General features: G+C 32.6%; 2 protein-coding genes across 4 annotated transcripts; one reads left to right on the forward strand and one right to left on the reverse strand.

Annotated features, from left to right (window-relative positions):
• Window positions 1-493: 493 nt before the first annotated feature.
• On the forward strand, window positions 494-4383 carry LOC108567743. Of its 3 annotated transcripts, none has more exons than XM_017928381.1 (9): window positions 494-1554; window positions 1807-1856; window positions 2303-2667; window positions 2719-2944; window positions 2996-3307; window positions 3359-3706; window positions 3762-3854; window positions 3915-4038; window positions 4095-4383. In XM_017928381.1, exons 2-8 carry the CDS (start codon window positions 1821-1823, stop codon window positions 3993-3995), a joined length of 1461 nt encoding a protein of 486 aa, XP_017783870.1. In that variant the 5' UTR covers window positions 494-1554; window positions 1807-1820; the 3' UTR covers window positions 3996-4038; window positions 4095-4383. The 3 variants fall into 3 exon arrangements, with proteins under 3 accessions (XP_017783870.1, XP_017783871.1, XP_017783872.1); XM_017928382.1 differs by having other exon boundaries at window positions 494-1434; XM_017928383.1 differs by having other exon boundaries at window positions 494-1185.
• A 2314-nt stretch (window positions 4384-6697) lies between these two features.
• On the reverse strand, window positions 6698-8520 carry LOC108567728 (putative Dol-P-Glc:Glc(2)Man(9)GlcNAc(2)-PP-Dol alpha-1,2-glucosyltransferase). Its single transcript, XM_017928340.1, has 5 exons — window positions 8287-8520; window positions 8066-8230; window positions 7858-8014; window positions 7659-7798; window positions 6698-7599 (listed from the first exon to the last, which is right to left on the reverse strand). The coding sequence occupies exons 1-5, from the start codon at window positions 8443-8445 to the stop codon at window positions 6847-6849; spliced, it is 1374 nt and encodes a 457-aa protein (XP_017783829.1). The 5' UTR covers window positions 8446-8520; the 3' UTR covers window positions 6698-6846.
• Between the last annotated feature and the right edge of the window lie 7672 nt (window positions 8521-16192).

A 16192-nucleotide genomic window follows, 5' to 3' on the forward strand; every position in this document is an offset into this window, starting at 1 on the left:
GTCAAATCTTATTAGTTTATAAATGGGAAATTAAGGCCTTAAGAAATTACACAAGTTAATATAAACAAATATAAAGGTAGTATATACAGAAACAAATTTTGTTATATAACCTAAATTTGTGTACAATATTTTAATGCAATAAGTTGTTGCTGATATTCATACTTTAAGGTTATAATTTGTGTTAAAACAAAGTGGATTGAAATGAGCATAGATATTTGGCTAATACAGATTGCATAATTATCAAATATATTGAGTTATAAGTTGGATGGCCAAATACAGTGCATGGAAATTGATTGTTTTTTTTAGTCAATTGGTTCGAGTAGCATTAATTATATAAGGCTTAATCTAGATTTAGAGAATGCATACACATACCTATTATTTATAGTGAGCAGCAGCGGTGAGTCTGTATAGAACAGGTGTTCATCAAATGTTGATTATAGCTAAATATATGGTTTGCAATGTAGTCCGTAGTTGATAGTGAGGAGTGGCTTCATACGTTGTCTCCATGGATCCACAGTACTTCAGGCAAAGGCATCAGTGGGAAGCAGTTTTGTAGAATGTTGGGGTGTTTGTTTATGGTGTATGATAGATGCCTTCAATTTTTTTCTAGATACTAATTGATGAATTCGATCGTTTAGATCCCAAACGAGGCAGCGTTTATTAGCAACTAAACACTGAACAGAACCATTTAAATGTTAAATATCACATTTCCTTTTTAGTATCACAGTATTTTGTAGAATATATGTGTATAGATCTATATACGTATGTATGCATATGCATATATATATATATATTTATAAAACTCGCACGAACAATTAGAACATGGCTCCGCGATGCGACTTCCCAACAAGAATCAGGGGGGAAAATGATCGTTCCTCGGTGGTGGCGGCAGCGGTGGCGGCGACGACGACGACGACAACGTTTCGATCGTGCAACACTAGTGCTGTGTTAAGTATGTCTGTGCTCTATATATTTTTTTGGTTCTGCTGCCTTCGAAGAACTACCAGAATCGATGGGTGTTTGTGGAATCCACACAAAATGTCATATTTAGTTCGTACAAACTACAGTTGGCAGATCAAGATCGAACGCCATTACAGAGGACCGCCGGGTCAACGTCATTTTCATGCGTTTCTTGTAAATATTCACTGAACCTGGCCGAATCGGAGCTCATGCAGACAAACTGAGGTACGGACGCGACTATCCAAACGATCAACGGATTATATTACGAGCTATTCCTACCGATACTCCATTTTTTTTTCTCAGCAACTTACGAGAAAACTACTCAGACTCACTCTAACACGATCAACTTTGGGGGGTCATTTCAACATTACGCATGCGCCCTCTCCATTTCCGATACTCCTCATTTGCGTACGAAAATAACCATAGATATTTTGAAATCGGTCTTTCTGAATGGACACATTGAGCAATCAGCAGGTGAATTAGCAAACTATCGAAGCCGATCATCCACTAACGAACCACACACGTTTACCCCATCAACAAAATCAATTGCTGCTCAGCACTCAGAATTACTAGAAAGGCGTGGTGAATCATATGGTCAGTTGCCCTAGCAACCATAATTTGTTTACTTTACAAAATTTACCGCCAAATCTGTCTATTACCAATACAACTTAATACCTCAACATCCGGTATTGTCCACGTATAAGTTTATTGCAAAACGGAGATGAAATTTTCAAAATGACCTTCCCTGGTATCCTAAAGATGTACGACGTATGCAATCTTGTATTCTCATTACTTTTCAGAATTAATTAATTATTTGACAAAACCTAATTACAAATCTTGTTTCAGTAAACTTTTGAAAAATGTATTCAGCACTCTCCAACGCGGACCGGGCAAACGTAAGTAGCTAACATGTATACGTAATATTTATAATATAATTAATATATAGTCCCTACAAAATCTAAATTTTAATTAAAACTTTTTTTTGAGAAAATATCTAAATTTCGATTTAAAAAGTTAAGTGGAAGTTATGTATGAAACAACACATCTGATACAACTGCGTTCTTTTGAGAAAATTTGCAACAACGCTTTGGCATAACTGGGGCTGGATTTCAGCGATACAACATCTAATCGTCTCCTCCAAGGCTTGGATGGTCATGGACTTAAACTTTGTACTTAAAAAAAAATCCAAAGGAAGAAGTTCAAAGGCGTTAAATCGCATGGTCGAGCAGGGATTGTCTCGTGCAATAATGCCATTGTTTCCAGTTAGAAAGATATGCCTTCGAGATCCATACCATCCAATTAAGAGACAATTTTTTTAAAAATATAATTTCATTATTTGCAGCTTGCCCGATGGATGATTCAAACATTTATAAAATCAAAAATGATTTTGATAGAGGATGCTGAAATATTGGAATCGTTCCGATTTCCTATTGTTGGAAACGCTTCTCCAATAGGAAATACCATGCTTGCTGGGGGGGTAGCCAGTGTGTTAGGAATATTTTGTGCGGCACGGTACAATTCGTATATTGGATTAGGGGCTTCAGTAATGCCCATCTTTGGGAATTATGCCTATCGAGGGTATTCGATGTATCGTATGAACAATATCAAGAATTGTACATGCAAATTAATTAATACTCTGCAGAAAACCTTTTTACTCAATCTTAACGTGCAAAATTATTCACATCATAGACAAAATAAATTGAAAATGTAAATATAATCTTAATATCCCAATGAAAATATTTTAAGATTAATTTTTAGGATGAAGTCTGCCGACGTAAAGGAGATCGTAGAGAATTGTGATGTTAAATTCTATAAGATTTATAAACAAAATTTGCTCCTTATAGTTACAAATATGCAAGAAGCATTGCAAGAAATAACCAAAGATATTCCATCGCTTGCCTTCTACTATCGTACTGTAAGCGATTATAATATCGAAATGATAGAATTTAGCATCACAGCTGAAGAGTTTCTCGAAGAAATAAAAGTAAGAGAATAAATAAATAAATAATATCTGATTAATACTAATATCTTTCAGACTCTTCATGATCTATATTGCTTAGTTTCGTCGGCATTTTTGACATGCGCTGGTATTGCTATAAAAATTTTCTGTGTTGATGTTACTATCTACAAATATGTGGAGGAAATTGTTCCAAAAATCCGAAAAACTCTTGAGTTGATACATGAAAAGTCGGAACAAGAATATTACCAATTTAGGGCAGTATCGACTATTAATGTTTACTACGAAGCGGTTAATGATACTAACAAATGGGCAGAGCCACTGAAATCGCTTGGCATGCATTGCAAATTGGTTTCAGATATTTCATCAGCATTGCTGATGTGCAATGATGTATGAATAGTTTTGATTTTTTTAAACATTAGTTAATGATTTTTATTGTAGGAAGAAACTGTGTCTGATTCAGTTAATGTGTTGCGAAATGAATTAACATCTGCAACTGAAAGCTTGAATGATTTGGTAGGTGTGGTAGGGAGGAAAAGACAGGTTCAAACACGTCCGGCAAGTACAGATACAGAATCTTCTTTCATGACGGCAGTAGCGCAATCAGACGAGACAGAAGAAGAGACTGAGCCAAATACTTTTGAAGCGACGGGGGAATTTGAAAGTTTTTATACTATTGAGGAGGAACCTACTTCAAGTATAGAAGAAGATACTAATATCAAAAGAACTCGTATTGCAGTAGTGAGAGAGCTCAAAGAAAAATTACAAATGATAAATGCTGCAAGAGGGGTAATTATTAATTAATATCTTTTAACATATATGTGATTCATTTATGTTTTTTTAGATTACGAGTGAGCAACCACCGCCACCGCCTTTGCCATCAGATATTTTAACTTTAAATATACCTTCAGATATCAGAATTGCTAACTCCAACAATGTAAGTTGACTTTATGTACTTATCAAATTGTACATTTATTTTGTTTTGTTTCTATTTTAGTCTATATCATTGTCGGAGGCGGTTTCGGCCATAGCTAGGCATATGAACCGAACCGAGGATACGTTCGGAGATGAAAACTGATTTTTTTTTTCACAATTTGTAAATTATCATATTAAATTAGAAGGTAACTAAATAATGGTGAAATCTAAATTCATTTTTTAATATTTATATCCGTTTTAGCGAGGGCTGCAGATGAGAAAACACCTGGAAAAATATGAACGTGAGAAAGTACGCTTTCAATTCACTCCAGTTGCTATCTCTACCGAAGTTATATAGACCACCCGCTGGAATATATGGATCTGCACGAACTTAATTTAAATTGTAGTAAATTTCAATTATTCCAAGGTGCCAATTGTAAACCTTAAATTCACTACTTTTTAACTTATACTTGTTATTAATCTAACGTTATATATTTTTTTAAGTTATATATATGTGTCTATGGTCGCCTGTATTATTTATTTATTTATCATTTATAAGTATTACGTAGCTACTTACGTTTACATTTTTTTAAGTTATGTGTGTGTTTATGGTCGCCTGTACATTTTTGCGATACAGCTCAAAGAAAAATTACAAATGATACATTCTGCAAGAGGGGTAATTATTAATTAATATCTTTTAACATATATGTGATTCATTTATCTTCTTTTAGATTACGAGTGAGGAACCACCGGTGTCGCATTTGCCGTCAGATATTTTGACTTTAAGTATACAATCAGATATCAAAGTTACAAACAAAATTTATCGCTTAGTCACAAATTTGCAAGATGGATTGCAGGAAATAACGAAGGGCATTCCCTCGCTTGCTTTTTACTGTAGGACTGTTAGCGATTTCAATATCGAAATTACCGAATTCAGTATCACCGTTGAAGAGTTTCTGGAAGAAATACAAGTAAGAGAATAAATAAATAAATAATATCTGATTAATACTATTATCTTTCAGACACTGCATGATCTTTATTGTTTAGTATCATCAGCATTTCTTACATGCGCTGGAATTGCGATCAAAATTTTCTGCGCAGATGCTAATATCTACAAGTATGTAGAGCAAATGATACCGAAAATTCGGAAAAATATTGAGTTTATATTCGAAAAATATGAACAAGTTTCACCAATTTAGGGCCATATCAACAATTAACGTTTACGAAGAAATGTTTAATGATACTAACAAATGGGTAGGGCCACTGAAATCGCTTGCCAAGAAGATAATACTATTAAAAGAAATCGTATTGCAGTAGTGAGAGAGCTCAAAGAAAAATTACAAATGATAAATTCTGCAAGAGGGGTAATTATTAATTAATATTTTTCAACATATATGTGATTCATTTATCTTCTTTTAGATTACGAGTGAGGAACCAGCGGTGTCGCCTTTGCCGTCATATATTTTGACTTTAAGTATACAATCAGATATCAGAGTTACAAATAAAATTTATCGCTTATAGTGACAAATTTGCAAGAAGGATTGTAGGAAATAACGAAGGACATTCCCTCGCTTGCTTTTTACTATATGACTGTTAGCGATTTCAATATCGAAATTACTGAATTCAGTATCACCGTTGAAGAGTTTCTGGAAGAAATACAAGTAAGAGAATAAATAAATAAATAATATCTGATTAATACTATTATCTTTCAGACACTGCATGATCTTTATTGTTTAGTATCATCAGCATTTCTTACATGCGCTGGAATTGCGATCAAAATTTTCTGCGCAGATGCTAATATCTACAAGTATGTAGAGCAAATGATACCGAAAATTCGGAAAAATATTGAGTTTATATTCGAAAAATATGAACAAGAGTTCCAATTTAGGGCCATATCAACAATTAATATTTATGAAGAAACGTTTGCTGAAATGCAATGAAGTATGAATAGTTTTGATTTTTTTTAAACATTAGTTAATGCATTTTATTGTAGAAAGAAAGTGTGGCCGGCTCAATTAATGTGTTGCGAAATGAATTAACATCTGCAACTGAAAGCTTAAATGAATTAGAAGGTCTGGTAGGGAGGAAAAGAAAACTTGCAACCCGTCCGGCAAGCTCAGATACCGATTCTTCGTTCATGACTGCAGTGGCACAATCAGAGACAGAAGAAGAGACTGAACCAACTATGTTTGAAGCAAATGGGGAATTTGAAAGTTTTTGCACTATTGAAGAGTAACCTACTTCAAGTATTGAAGAAGATAATACTATTAAAAGAACTCGTATTGCAGTAGTGAGAGAGCTCAAAGAAAAATTACAAATGATAAATTCCGCAAGAGGGGTAATTATTAATTAATATTTTTTAACATATATGTGATTCATTTATCTTTTTTAGATTACGAGTGAGGAACCACCTGGAAAAATATGAACGTGAGAAAGTACGCTATACCGAAGTTATAGACCACCAGCTGGAACATATGGATCTGCACGAACTTAATTTAAATTGTAGTAAATTTCGAGTATTCCAAGGTGCCAATTGTAAACCTTATATTCATTACTTTTTAACTTATATTTGTTATTAATCTAACGTTATATATTTTTTAAGTTATATATGTGTGTCTATGGTCACCTGTATCACGAAAATCTGAGACGAATGGTCGTTAGTTCGATTTGTAGCGGCTGTTAAACTATATAAAAAATAGATTTTTATCATATATATATTGTATATAGTATGTATACACATTTATACTAATTTAATGTATTAGATCTAGGATCTAGGAAAATCAAATTTACTTTACATAATACAAAATTAATAAAAATAGAACCTTTAGTTATTATTTTTTTCAATCTAATTTTATGTTACCTAAACAATCAATGACTTGATTTCTATAGAACTAGAACACTATTTAAAAAGAACCATGAGAGATTTAAGCTATCAATCAGAAATACATGGAACGAATTATATACAAGATATATTAAATAAAGAAACAATGGTAACATTTTTGATGGTATTTTTATTACCAAATTAGTCTTTGAATATCAGCAAAGTCATTCCATATAATTTCTTTAGTGAAAAATAAATAAAACGTTGCACAATTGACTAAGACGAATGTTAAAAGTTCAGCGATTAACTGAAGTTTGGTGATGTCTTTCATATACAACCTTAAAATTACGTAGGGTATCAAGAAGTATCTAATGTCGACTAAAGCTTGGAAGCACAAAACAACGAATGAAGAGAATGTAAAGAATATGGCAAATCTGACATCTTTTTCATTGTAGATCTTCTGAAATATTGTGTATAAACTAAAGTAAAAGATTGGGCTCCACAAGAAATGATACAAATCACAGTTGAAGAATCTCTTCCAGATATAAAACATGTAATGTCTGTTGTCTGCTAGTAGATAAGGATGAGTGGTGTGTGTATATAAATATAAGATGTAAATAATGAATATGGTAGAAATAAATTTAAAGAAACTATAAACATTTTTTAAGTTACTAGTAATGAAGGGAATGATATACTTAACGAAATGTGGCCAACCAAAAAATAAACTAAATATACTGAAGTAGTATAACTGAGGAATGTGAAGAGTTGCAACATGTGCAGATTTGTCTCCAACTACAATACCTCCATTAATTATCACAAAGGTAATGAAGCTAATTGCCAGTGTCAAAAAGCAACCTACCTCAATACATATATTCATTGGTAAATGTACGAATTTAGATATGATAATATCAGGGGTTTGGACATTCTGCCATAAGTTAAATATATCCTACAAATAAAATTGAATTAAAATAATACTGTACACATATGTTAATCACACAAACTCACTTTTTTGCTGATTTTGTAATCCTTATTTATAAATCTTCTATCATGGAACAAATAGTTGTACAACAAACCAGAAAGTCTCAAACCAGCGAAGAGAAACACAAATAAGACATTTGTCTGTCTCATTAAAATGGCAATTAAACCTTATATAAAAAAAATCAAGTTTTAAGTACCTGTCTTTAATTGTTAGTAAAACTATTACCTGTTAATGATGCATGTACATAATGTCCAGTATTGCAAAAATATATTAATCCAAGAATGCTGGTTACACTTGGTACATCAGTATAATATAGTTGCGAAAAGAATAGAAGTGGAGGAATCAATGCCAAATTGATAGCATTAAACAATGGAAATTTGCACTAAAATATATAACATTATTTTCTAATCTTGAAGTATGTCACAATACTTACTTTCGGATGTATCTGCTGCCTTATTACATAAAATAATATTAAATTGATAGCAGATGCTAAAATGTTAGTTATTCTTAAGCATGAGATTGTGCACTTTCCAATAAAGGTACATATCAATGTTGAGAAGATGTATAAACCAGGCAATGTTGTAATTTTTGGATCCCACTAAAATAAAATTGTTAGATCTGTTGTTATACAATTAATGTTATTTCAATACGTACTGTTCTTAAATCTCGATGACAATATGATAGACCTTGTGGCAAATGGAAGAGCTCATCAACAACAGACTTAGATGCTTTATAGAACTTTGTCGATAGAGCTATAGATAGCACTAAGTAACTGGACACAGTTATCAATATTCCTGGTTTATTTAAAATCATTATTATTGTCACATTAGACTTGGAGTCTGCTGGAGCTGGAGGTTTGAAGATAGTGAATATTTGTAGATTGAAACAATTAAGTTGCCTATATGCATTTTATTGATTAAATTTCCATGCAAAATACTAGTAGATATGAGAATGGTAGAAATTTTAGTTTTTCTAAGAAGAACAAGAAATACAATATGTATTGTTTAAGATAAAATATTTGATTGATTTTTGTAGTTGTATTTTAATGGTATTATAGGAGAATAACATATTTTATGGGAATTGTAAATTTGGTTGCATAAGTATCATGTTCATACTGGTATAATAAAAACCAAGAAACTCTTCTTCTATTTATAACTTAGAATTGTATATATCAGAGAGTCATCAACTAATTAAAGAACAGATATGTCCTACAATATGTTCACATTAAATTAGATTATATAAATGAAAGCTTAAACCTAAGTATAAGAAATTTAATGAACCATAAGATATTACTTCCATCAAATACAAAGAAAAACGCATGCAACATGGATGTAGATATTTTTAAATTTTCCTAATGTATAATTCCCTGCAATGTGGAAGTCTCTTTCGTCTTTGAAAAACTTGTTAATTATAAAATTAGATGTCACCACGAGTCCATATTTCATTACATTATCGATAATTTAATTGAATTATATTATATTTACATAAGCTAACATAAATGTGTATATTTTAACATAAGTATAAGTATAGAATGTAGAATGGAAATCAAATAAAAAAAATCCTTTTAGAATTACTTTGTCTATAAATGTATGATTTTATTTGAAGAAATTATATGAATCTTTACAGTTATTATATTTACATTATTTCATACAATTGTTGTGTTAGGGTAGAAACAGCTGATAATAAAAACCACTAATTAACGTCCATGAGAACAAAAATTCGAAATATAAAAAAAAAGTGTGCGACCCCTTCGAAAGTCTTATACCCAAAAATCAGTGTAAAAATGTAACGGTTATGAAAGGGGTATGTTGCGTGCATTTTTTTAAATGTGTACGATGCTTTTGTTGTTCCCTACATTCCGATACATTTTTAATGATAATAACTCTTTGTACGTCAGTTTTGAACGCGAAATCACGTACAAAGCGCCCCCGAGTATTCGTTACGCTCATTTCCTCCGGTTAGTTTTAACAATGTTTTAAACACCGGGTAAACGGAAGCCGCACAAAGCGGGTCACTCTTCCATGACTGCGGGGGTGCAATTTTCCTTTTCCATCCAGAGGCGGCCTCAGATGTCCGACCACTCAACCGCAAAACATTTGTGTCCACTGACACGCAAACACCTGTCCCACCATTCATTTCCCTAAATATGAAGGAGGTGGAGGAACTTAGTATATTCAGTCAATGTAAATAAATAATTAAATCTGGTCACCCCTCTATAACTTCATATCCTTCTCACTTGGAATCATGTAAACATAATTTGCATCTCTAGAAATCAGATGAAATGAATTATAATTCATCTTAATTTTACAACATCAAATAAAACAATTGTTGCTAATTTATGTCACTAATTTTGTCTTGACAAAAACTTAAAAAGCAAAATAAACAAATTACTTATTATTACTTATATTGAATAAAATGAAATAACTATAGGTTTTCCTGTGCAATTCCAGGTTTTGTATTATGTGTCCAATGAATTAGTAGTAGTTTCTGTAAGATCACTTTAGCAAAATTGCTTTAGTTCTGTTTATTAATGAAATGTTTGTTCTTTTTGGTTTTATCTCCAAATGGATGAAATTGAATGCTTCGGTGGTATGTTTTTTCATCCCTCGCCACCCTGGTGTCAGAGGTCTTCAATCCCCCCGGAATTCGGGCGTATCTTGTGTATCTTTTTATTTTTACTGTGTCTGATTTAATTTAGAGAATGGACTAGCAAGTGACGCCAAGGAGGCAAGCGAACGTGACGAGTACTTTATCAAAAAGCTTGTGGCGAAGGGCTAGGCCCTTCGATGGCCGGAACTGATGTGACATCGAGCGAGGAAAAGTAAAAAAAAAGAAGCATACAGGCTACAGATGGAAAGAAATGTGGACGGGAGGACGAGTTGGAAATAAATGGGGCTGCGGGCCTTCAAAGTTTAGAATTTTTGTTTATGTTTGCTTTAATGTAATTAGACGCCGTGCAAAATTCAAAGTGGCCGCACGGCGCACCGAACGCACACTTGTGCCTTATACCTAATACCTACTGCCTTCTGCCATAGCTTGTGCCAAACTCATCTCTCACTCTTACACTCGCCCAGACTCTGCCTCTATGTCGCTGCTGCCTGAATAAATATATGTACGACGACGGCGTTTTGATAACGATGTCATCTTATACCCTGGGGACCGATCCATCCCCGGCCCTTCCTCCCTCAGGAACCAAAACCCAAATCAATTACCGTATCCTGTAATTAGAATAAGGCTTGCGTACAGACAAACTCATATCTCTTTTTTTTGTGCTTTTCTGCACATTTTAATTAGATCCAAGAAAATATTTACATCGTATTCATATCGATTTGTAAAAACACACTTCTGTTACCTAATTTATCACTTAGTTTGATCTTCAAAAAAAGTTAATTGTAACGAATTTTAGCGCATTTATTTGTATTTCTTAAGTAATAATATAAAACATTGCCGTTGAATCATAAGAAATTGTTTCTTTCAATACAGAAATAAGTCACAAATTACAATATGACATTATAAATATTTTTCATGAATTACCAGATTATGATACTTTCATACACTAAGTATAATGCGTTGCATTCCCTTAATGTGTTGCAATGCTGTTTTGACACATCTAAGTTGAAGCATCCGTTGAGGCAACAACTTTCATATAAACCAGTTTATTACAAGTACTGCACATTGCGCTTTTATTGTATTTCAGACACGTATTTGAATTTTATTCTAATATGTAAACAAGTTTATCATTATGATTATCACATCACGATATTAATACAGGTTCTGCTTGAAGTGGATAACGATAAATTGATGATACATAAAGAAGAATATTTATAAAAAGGGGTTGTGAGATGGTTGCTTGGTTTAATTCCCGCGGTGGTTTTGTGCGGGTTTAAGTGTAAAGTGGTGGGTTTCGCATTTGGATGGGTTGATTGAAGGGGGTGGCACGGGCGGCAGGGTGCTTTCTGTATTATTCCCTTGTAACTCCTTAGTGATAATGGGTTGGTGTAGTGCCATCGCCGGGGAGTGGAGTCTCCGCTCCAGAGATTGTCTATTGTGTCTGTTTAAAATTGAATCCAGGCTCGCTTTAAAATCGACAAATCATTTCATCCCAGCCATTCCACACACCAAACAGCGAGCGCTCGTTATACGCACACCCGACAAGAGATGAAGAGATGAACAGGCGAAACGAAATTCCGTGTGCTGCAATTCAATGCCACCGCCGCCGCAGCCAACCCCCGCTTTCCACTCTGACGTTTTACTTTTATTTGTTTTTTTTTATATGTCTGTATCATATTTTATCCCCAAACACTTCATTTTATCCTCACTGATATTGCTAAGTATTGTAAATTTAGTTAAGTACATATCATTTGTTAGTATGTTTATATGCAAGTATAGAAATTATCTGCTTGGAAGTTATAACCTACACCTAAATCCCAATTTACACGGTAGATAGGTTCCTGAGTAAAACATGTAAATCAAAAAGTATGCAATAAACATATAGGATACATTATTTTTTTTTAAACCGTGTAAAAGTACAAATGAGTAAAGAAAGTACCGTGTAATACGAAGGATAGGTTATTTTCAACATTTATTTTTTTAAACCGTGTAAAAGCGAAAACATGGAAAAAAAGTATGAAACCGGTATTTTTAAAGTTCTCATATTGATTGACTATCCCCTGCTTCTATTTATATTTCTTAATCGTGCTATTTGAATTATTTAATTATTGATTCATTTCCAAAACTCATATTACTATGTGTTAACATTAAAATTCATGTCTTTTCTATATAATACCTGAAATTACGTTTAAGTTATAGAATATTTCTAGTATTTGATGCAATTCTTAGTTATTCTATACATTACCTATTTATTATATAAAGTATCTCTATTGTGTAATTAAAATATTTATATTTATTATTCTTATCTATTGAGATTTTACACAGACAACAATCACAAGAATTAAAGTAATAAATATTTTAATATAGCAATACTTTAAAATATTAATAATTGTTATATTTTAAACCTTAATAAGAACTTTATTCAAAACAATGTTTTATTATATTTTCAATAAAACTGATTTAGATTGATATTTTATAATTTTACTCATTACATTTATAATAAAAAAAGCTGATGAAATATGTACATTAATATTTTTTTGTTTCACTTGATTTTCAATTGTTCTATACTGTTAAATATTACACATGTTAGATATTAACATTAGTCCTTGGGATTTTGAGTTTTTTTTTATTATGATTTTATTATTGCCAGTAGTCAAATATAACAAAATAACATAAGAAAAATAAAAATAAATTGAATTGTTGTAAAGGGCTATTGACCATAAATTTTTCTGTCTGGGAAATAATAATGTAATGTACTAGTATTTGTTTTTTTTAAAATATGAATGGGAAATTAACTTCTGAAGATAGCGGTCAGCGTTTGTTTGTAATTTGAAGCATCCTAGAATGTTCATGTTAACAGTTGCATATTTATCGAATTGGGGATGTGAAGATGTGTCGGGATGGGTCGGTAGTAATTGGAAGTGCGCTGTAGATACGGTATGTGTAAGTGTAAGGGGTGGGCCTCGGCGAGGGATTAAAATCGGTAACTAACAAGCCGTTACAATTTAAAGCCTGTGATTAAGGGCCATTTCAGACTACGAATGTCGAACACGTTGTAGAGGCTTATAGTCTTAAATGATTTCCCAGCGTACCTATTAATTCAACCGACTGATTTATTCCTCATACACTCCGTGATATATTGGACTCTATAAATTATTTCAATTCATATTTGGGCTATGTATATATATATATACATGCATACATACACATATTCAGCTTGTATTATTTTAACATATCATATGGGTCCAGACGATTAATACGGATCGCCCCTTGATGTATATAGATTTATTTACTTTCCTTCTTCATTTTTCATTATTAATCCTTCTATTATGAATATATATGTATATTTCTGTACTCGCTTTATCTCTACTTTTTTTACTATCTACCACTTCGTACGGCTGGGAACCACAAATTGATATTAATCGAATCCCGTTCAATCAACATCGTTTGTTTCAATTTCCATAAATCCGGTGGCGGCGATCCACGATGGATCCGCCGATTAATTGGGAAACGCGCAGCGATTGGGAACAGTTGATGGTGGTGGTGTAAATCTTGGGGATTTTCCGATTGGTTCCGAGAGGGCGGTTTTCTTTTTTGCAAATACGATTTAAAGGGGTGGCTGGCGGTGGGTTCGAGGTTGCCGTCCTTGCGACACGTATAGCGGGGGCGGCGGAATGGCTCTGATCTGATATGCAGATTCCTTTGCGGTTATCAGCGGCGGCGAACAAATGGGCCGCTATATCAGACCTAGGCTATCGGACTGCAATGTGTATGGCTTAGTTAGAGAACATCCCTGAATGTTAACAAGATCTACCGGCCGCGTTAGGCCCTTTGTGCTCCGAACGCCTGATATTTAAAACCTTTTATTCAAATCCGCGTAACCTACTCCACCGTCTCACGATCAGATAATGACAAAATTCAGCCCTCCATTTACCATCTATCGGTGCATCCCACCCTTATCTTCCGTTCCGCTCTGGCACTTTTTTCTTCTCTTTCTTTTTCTCCGCCCTCGTTCTCTCTTGTTCTTTGGTCGAGGGATTTCAACGGAAGGGAAATCGAATCCCGGAATTAATCCTCAAAGAATTACATATTCTCAACTCGATTCGATACCCAGCCAACCTGGAACAACTGCTCTTTGTGTATTACATCCTTTTTTACACAGTTGATCTATTAATCAATTGCTAAAGGCTTATTAATTACTTCAACGAAATTAATCATTTTCTATGTTACGTTTTATGTTATTACTTTATAACCACGAATGTTAGTTACATCATCAAATAAGCATATTAAGGACAAAACAATCATCTTTAGAAAGAGTCTACTAACATATTTGTAGTCATTGCCATTATCCTGCAATAAGCTGTCAAAACTGAAATTGTAGTTTCTTTAATACGAAAACATATAAATATATTTTTAATTTTTGTATAAGTTTATACTGTTTCATTAAAGATAATTATAAAAAAAGAAAACATAGTTTGTTATATAAATATAAAATATTATATCACAAATATAAAATTAACGTTAATTAGAATTACGTAAAGAAATCATACTTTCAATGATTGGGTTTTGCTAATGTAATTAACTTAATTATAATTGGTTATCTGGACGATGGAAAAAGTAATTCAGTTAAGACCTTCGTTTTTCTTTGTCTTGATAAAATAATAAGTTTGCAAGTGTTGAACTTTCGTAAAGTTCCCGTATTAAATCTCTATAATTGAAATTAAAAATTAAAGTTTGCCTCGATGAAAGTTCCACACCAATTGATAAAATTCAATAAATTTAAAACTTAATTTTCTATTAGGTAATAAAAATATTTTATTTATTTTAAATTTAAACATTCCACAATTATTGATGTATTTCAACTTTTGCTTATTTTTACATTTTGCCTTAAGTCGTTCAGAATTGCTTTAATTTGTTATTCTTTAATTGACATTTCAATCATAATTAGTAATAAATATTTAATATATTAATTATATTTCCGTTATACCAGTAAAATATGTCTAAAGAAACATAAGTCTAATGGATATATCCTTGACCTTATAGGAATCCAATCGATTTCAAAATCCAATTACACAGGCTAGACTCTTTATTTTACCTGGGATCTTTGCTACTCAAATCGTAGACACTAACATTGATCCGCTTCATATATGATTGATACATCTAGGTGACCATCATCTGACTTTAATAGATTCTAAACTTATTTTGCAAAAACCATTAATATTAATTAAGTTCTTGTATATTAAATAGATTTCATGTAAATAATAACGGGTCAAGTGTTAAATACGTTTTACAACATACAAAACATTACACGTTCAATATCACGCATCAACCCCGGCTATCGCCGCTAGATCTCAATCATTATATTACGTAATTACGATCGGCTTCAAACTGATATTAATTAACTGACGGCATTAGCATTCTTCGGAGCAACAAAAAGCAGGACCAAATTTCGAGCTGATCCCAAGTGCATAGCATGTCCGGATGCATTATCGAATCATCCTGTGCGTTTAATAATGCTTCTGATTTTCTTTTTTGCATTACGTAATTAAGTGAGAATCATACCCGAAATCATTCTTATACGCATAATTTATTTTATTTTTTTGGAGAGGATAGAAAAACCTGCATAGAGACCAAGGGTAGAGTCGTGGTACTGTGAGATTCCTACCCACTAAAACCTCTCCCCTTCCTCATTATCTAAAGACGATAATTTGGTAAATCTACACAATGTAGATTGTACTACTAGTTTCTTCTTTTTCTCTCTTCATAATCGAATGTTATCTCATTTACTTAAGACTATTCGTTACTTATAATATTACATTCCACTGCATTAATCCGTATTTCTATAATAATTCATATCATTGACTTTATAATACGAGTTCAATTTTTTAGCAAGAAAAAACTAATTGAGGTTACAAGTCAAACATGTAGATTTATTACTACTATTAAGGTC

This window comes from Nicrophorus vespilloides, unplaced genomic scaffold, assembly GCF_001412225.1.
Source record: "Nicrophorus vespilloides isolate i.1.1-1 unplaced genomic scaffold, Nicve_v1.0, whole genome shotgun sequence".
Lineage (NCBI taxonomy): Eukaryota > Metazoa > Arthropoda > Insecta > Coleoptera > Silphidae > Nicrophorus > Nicrophorus vespilloides.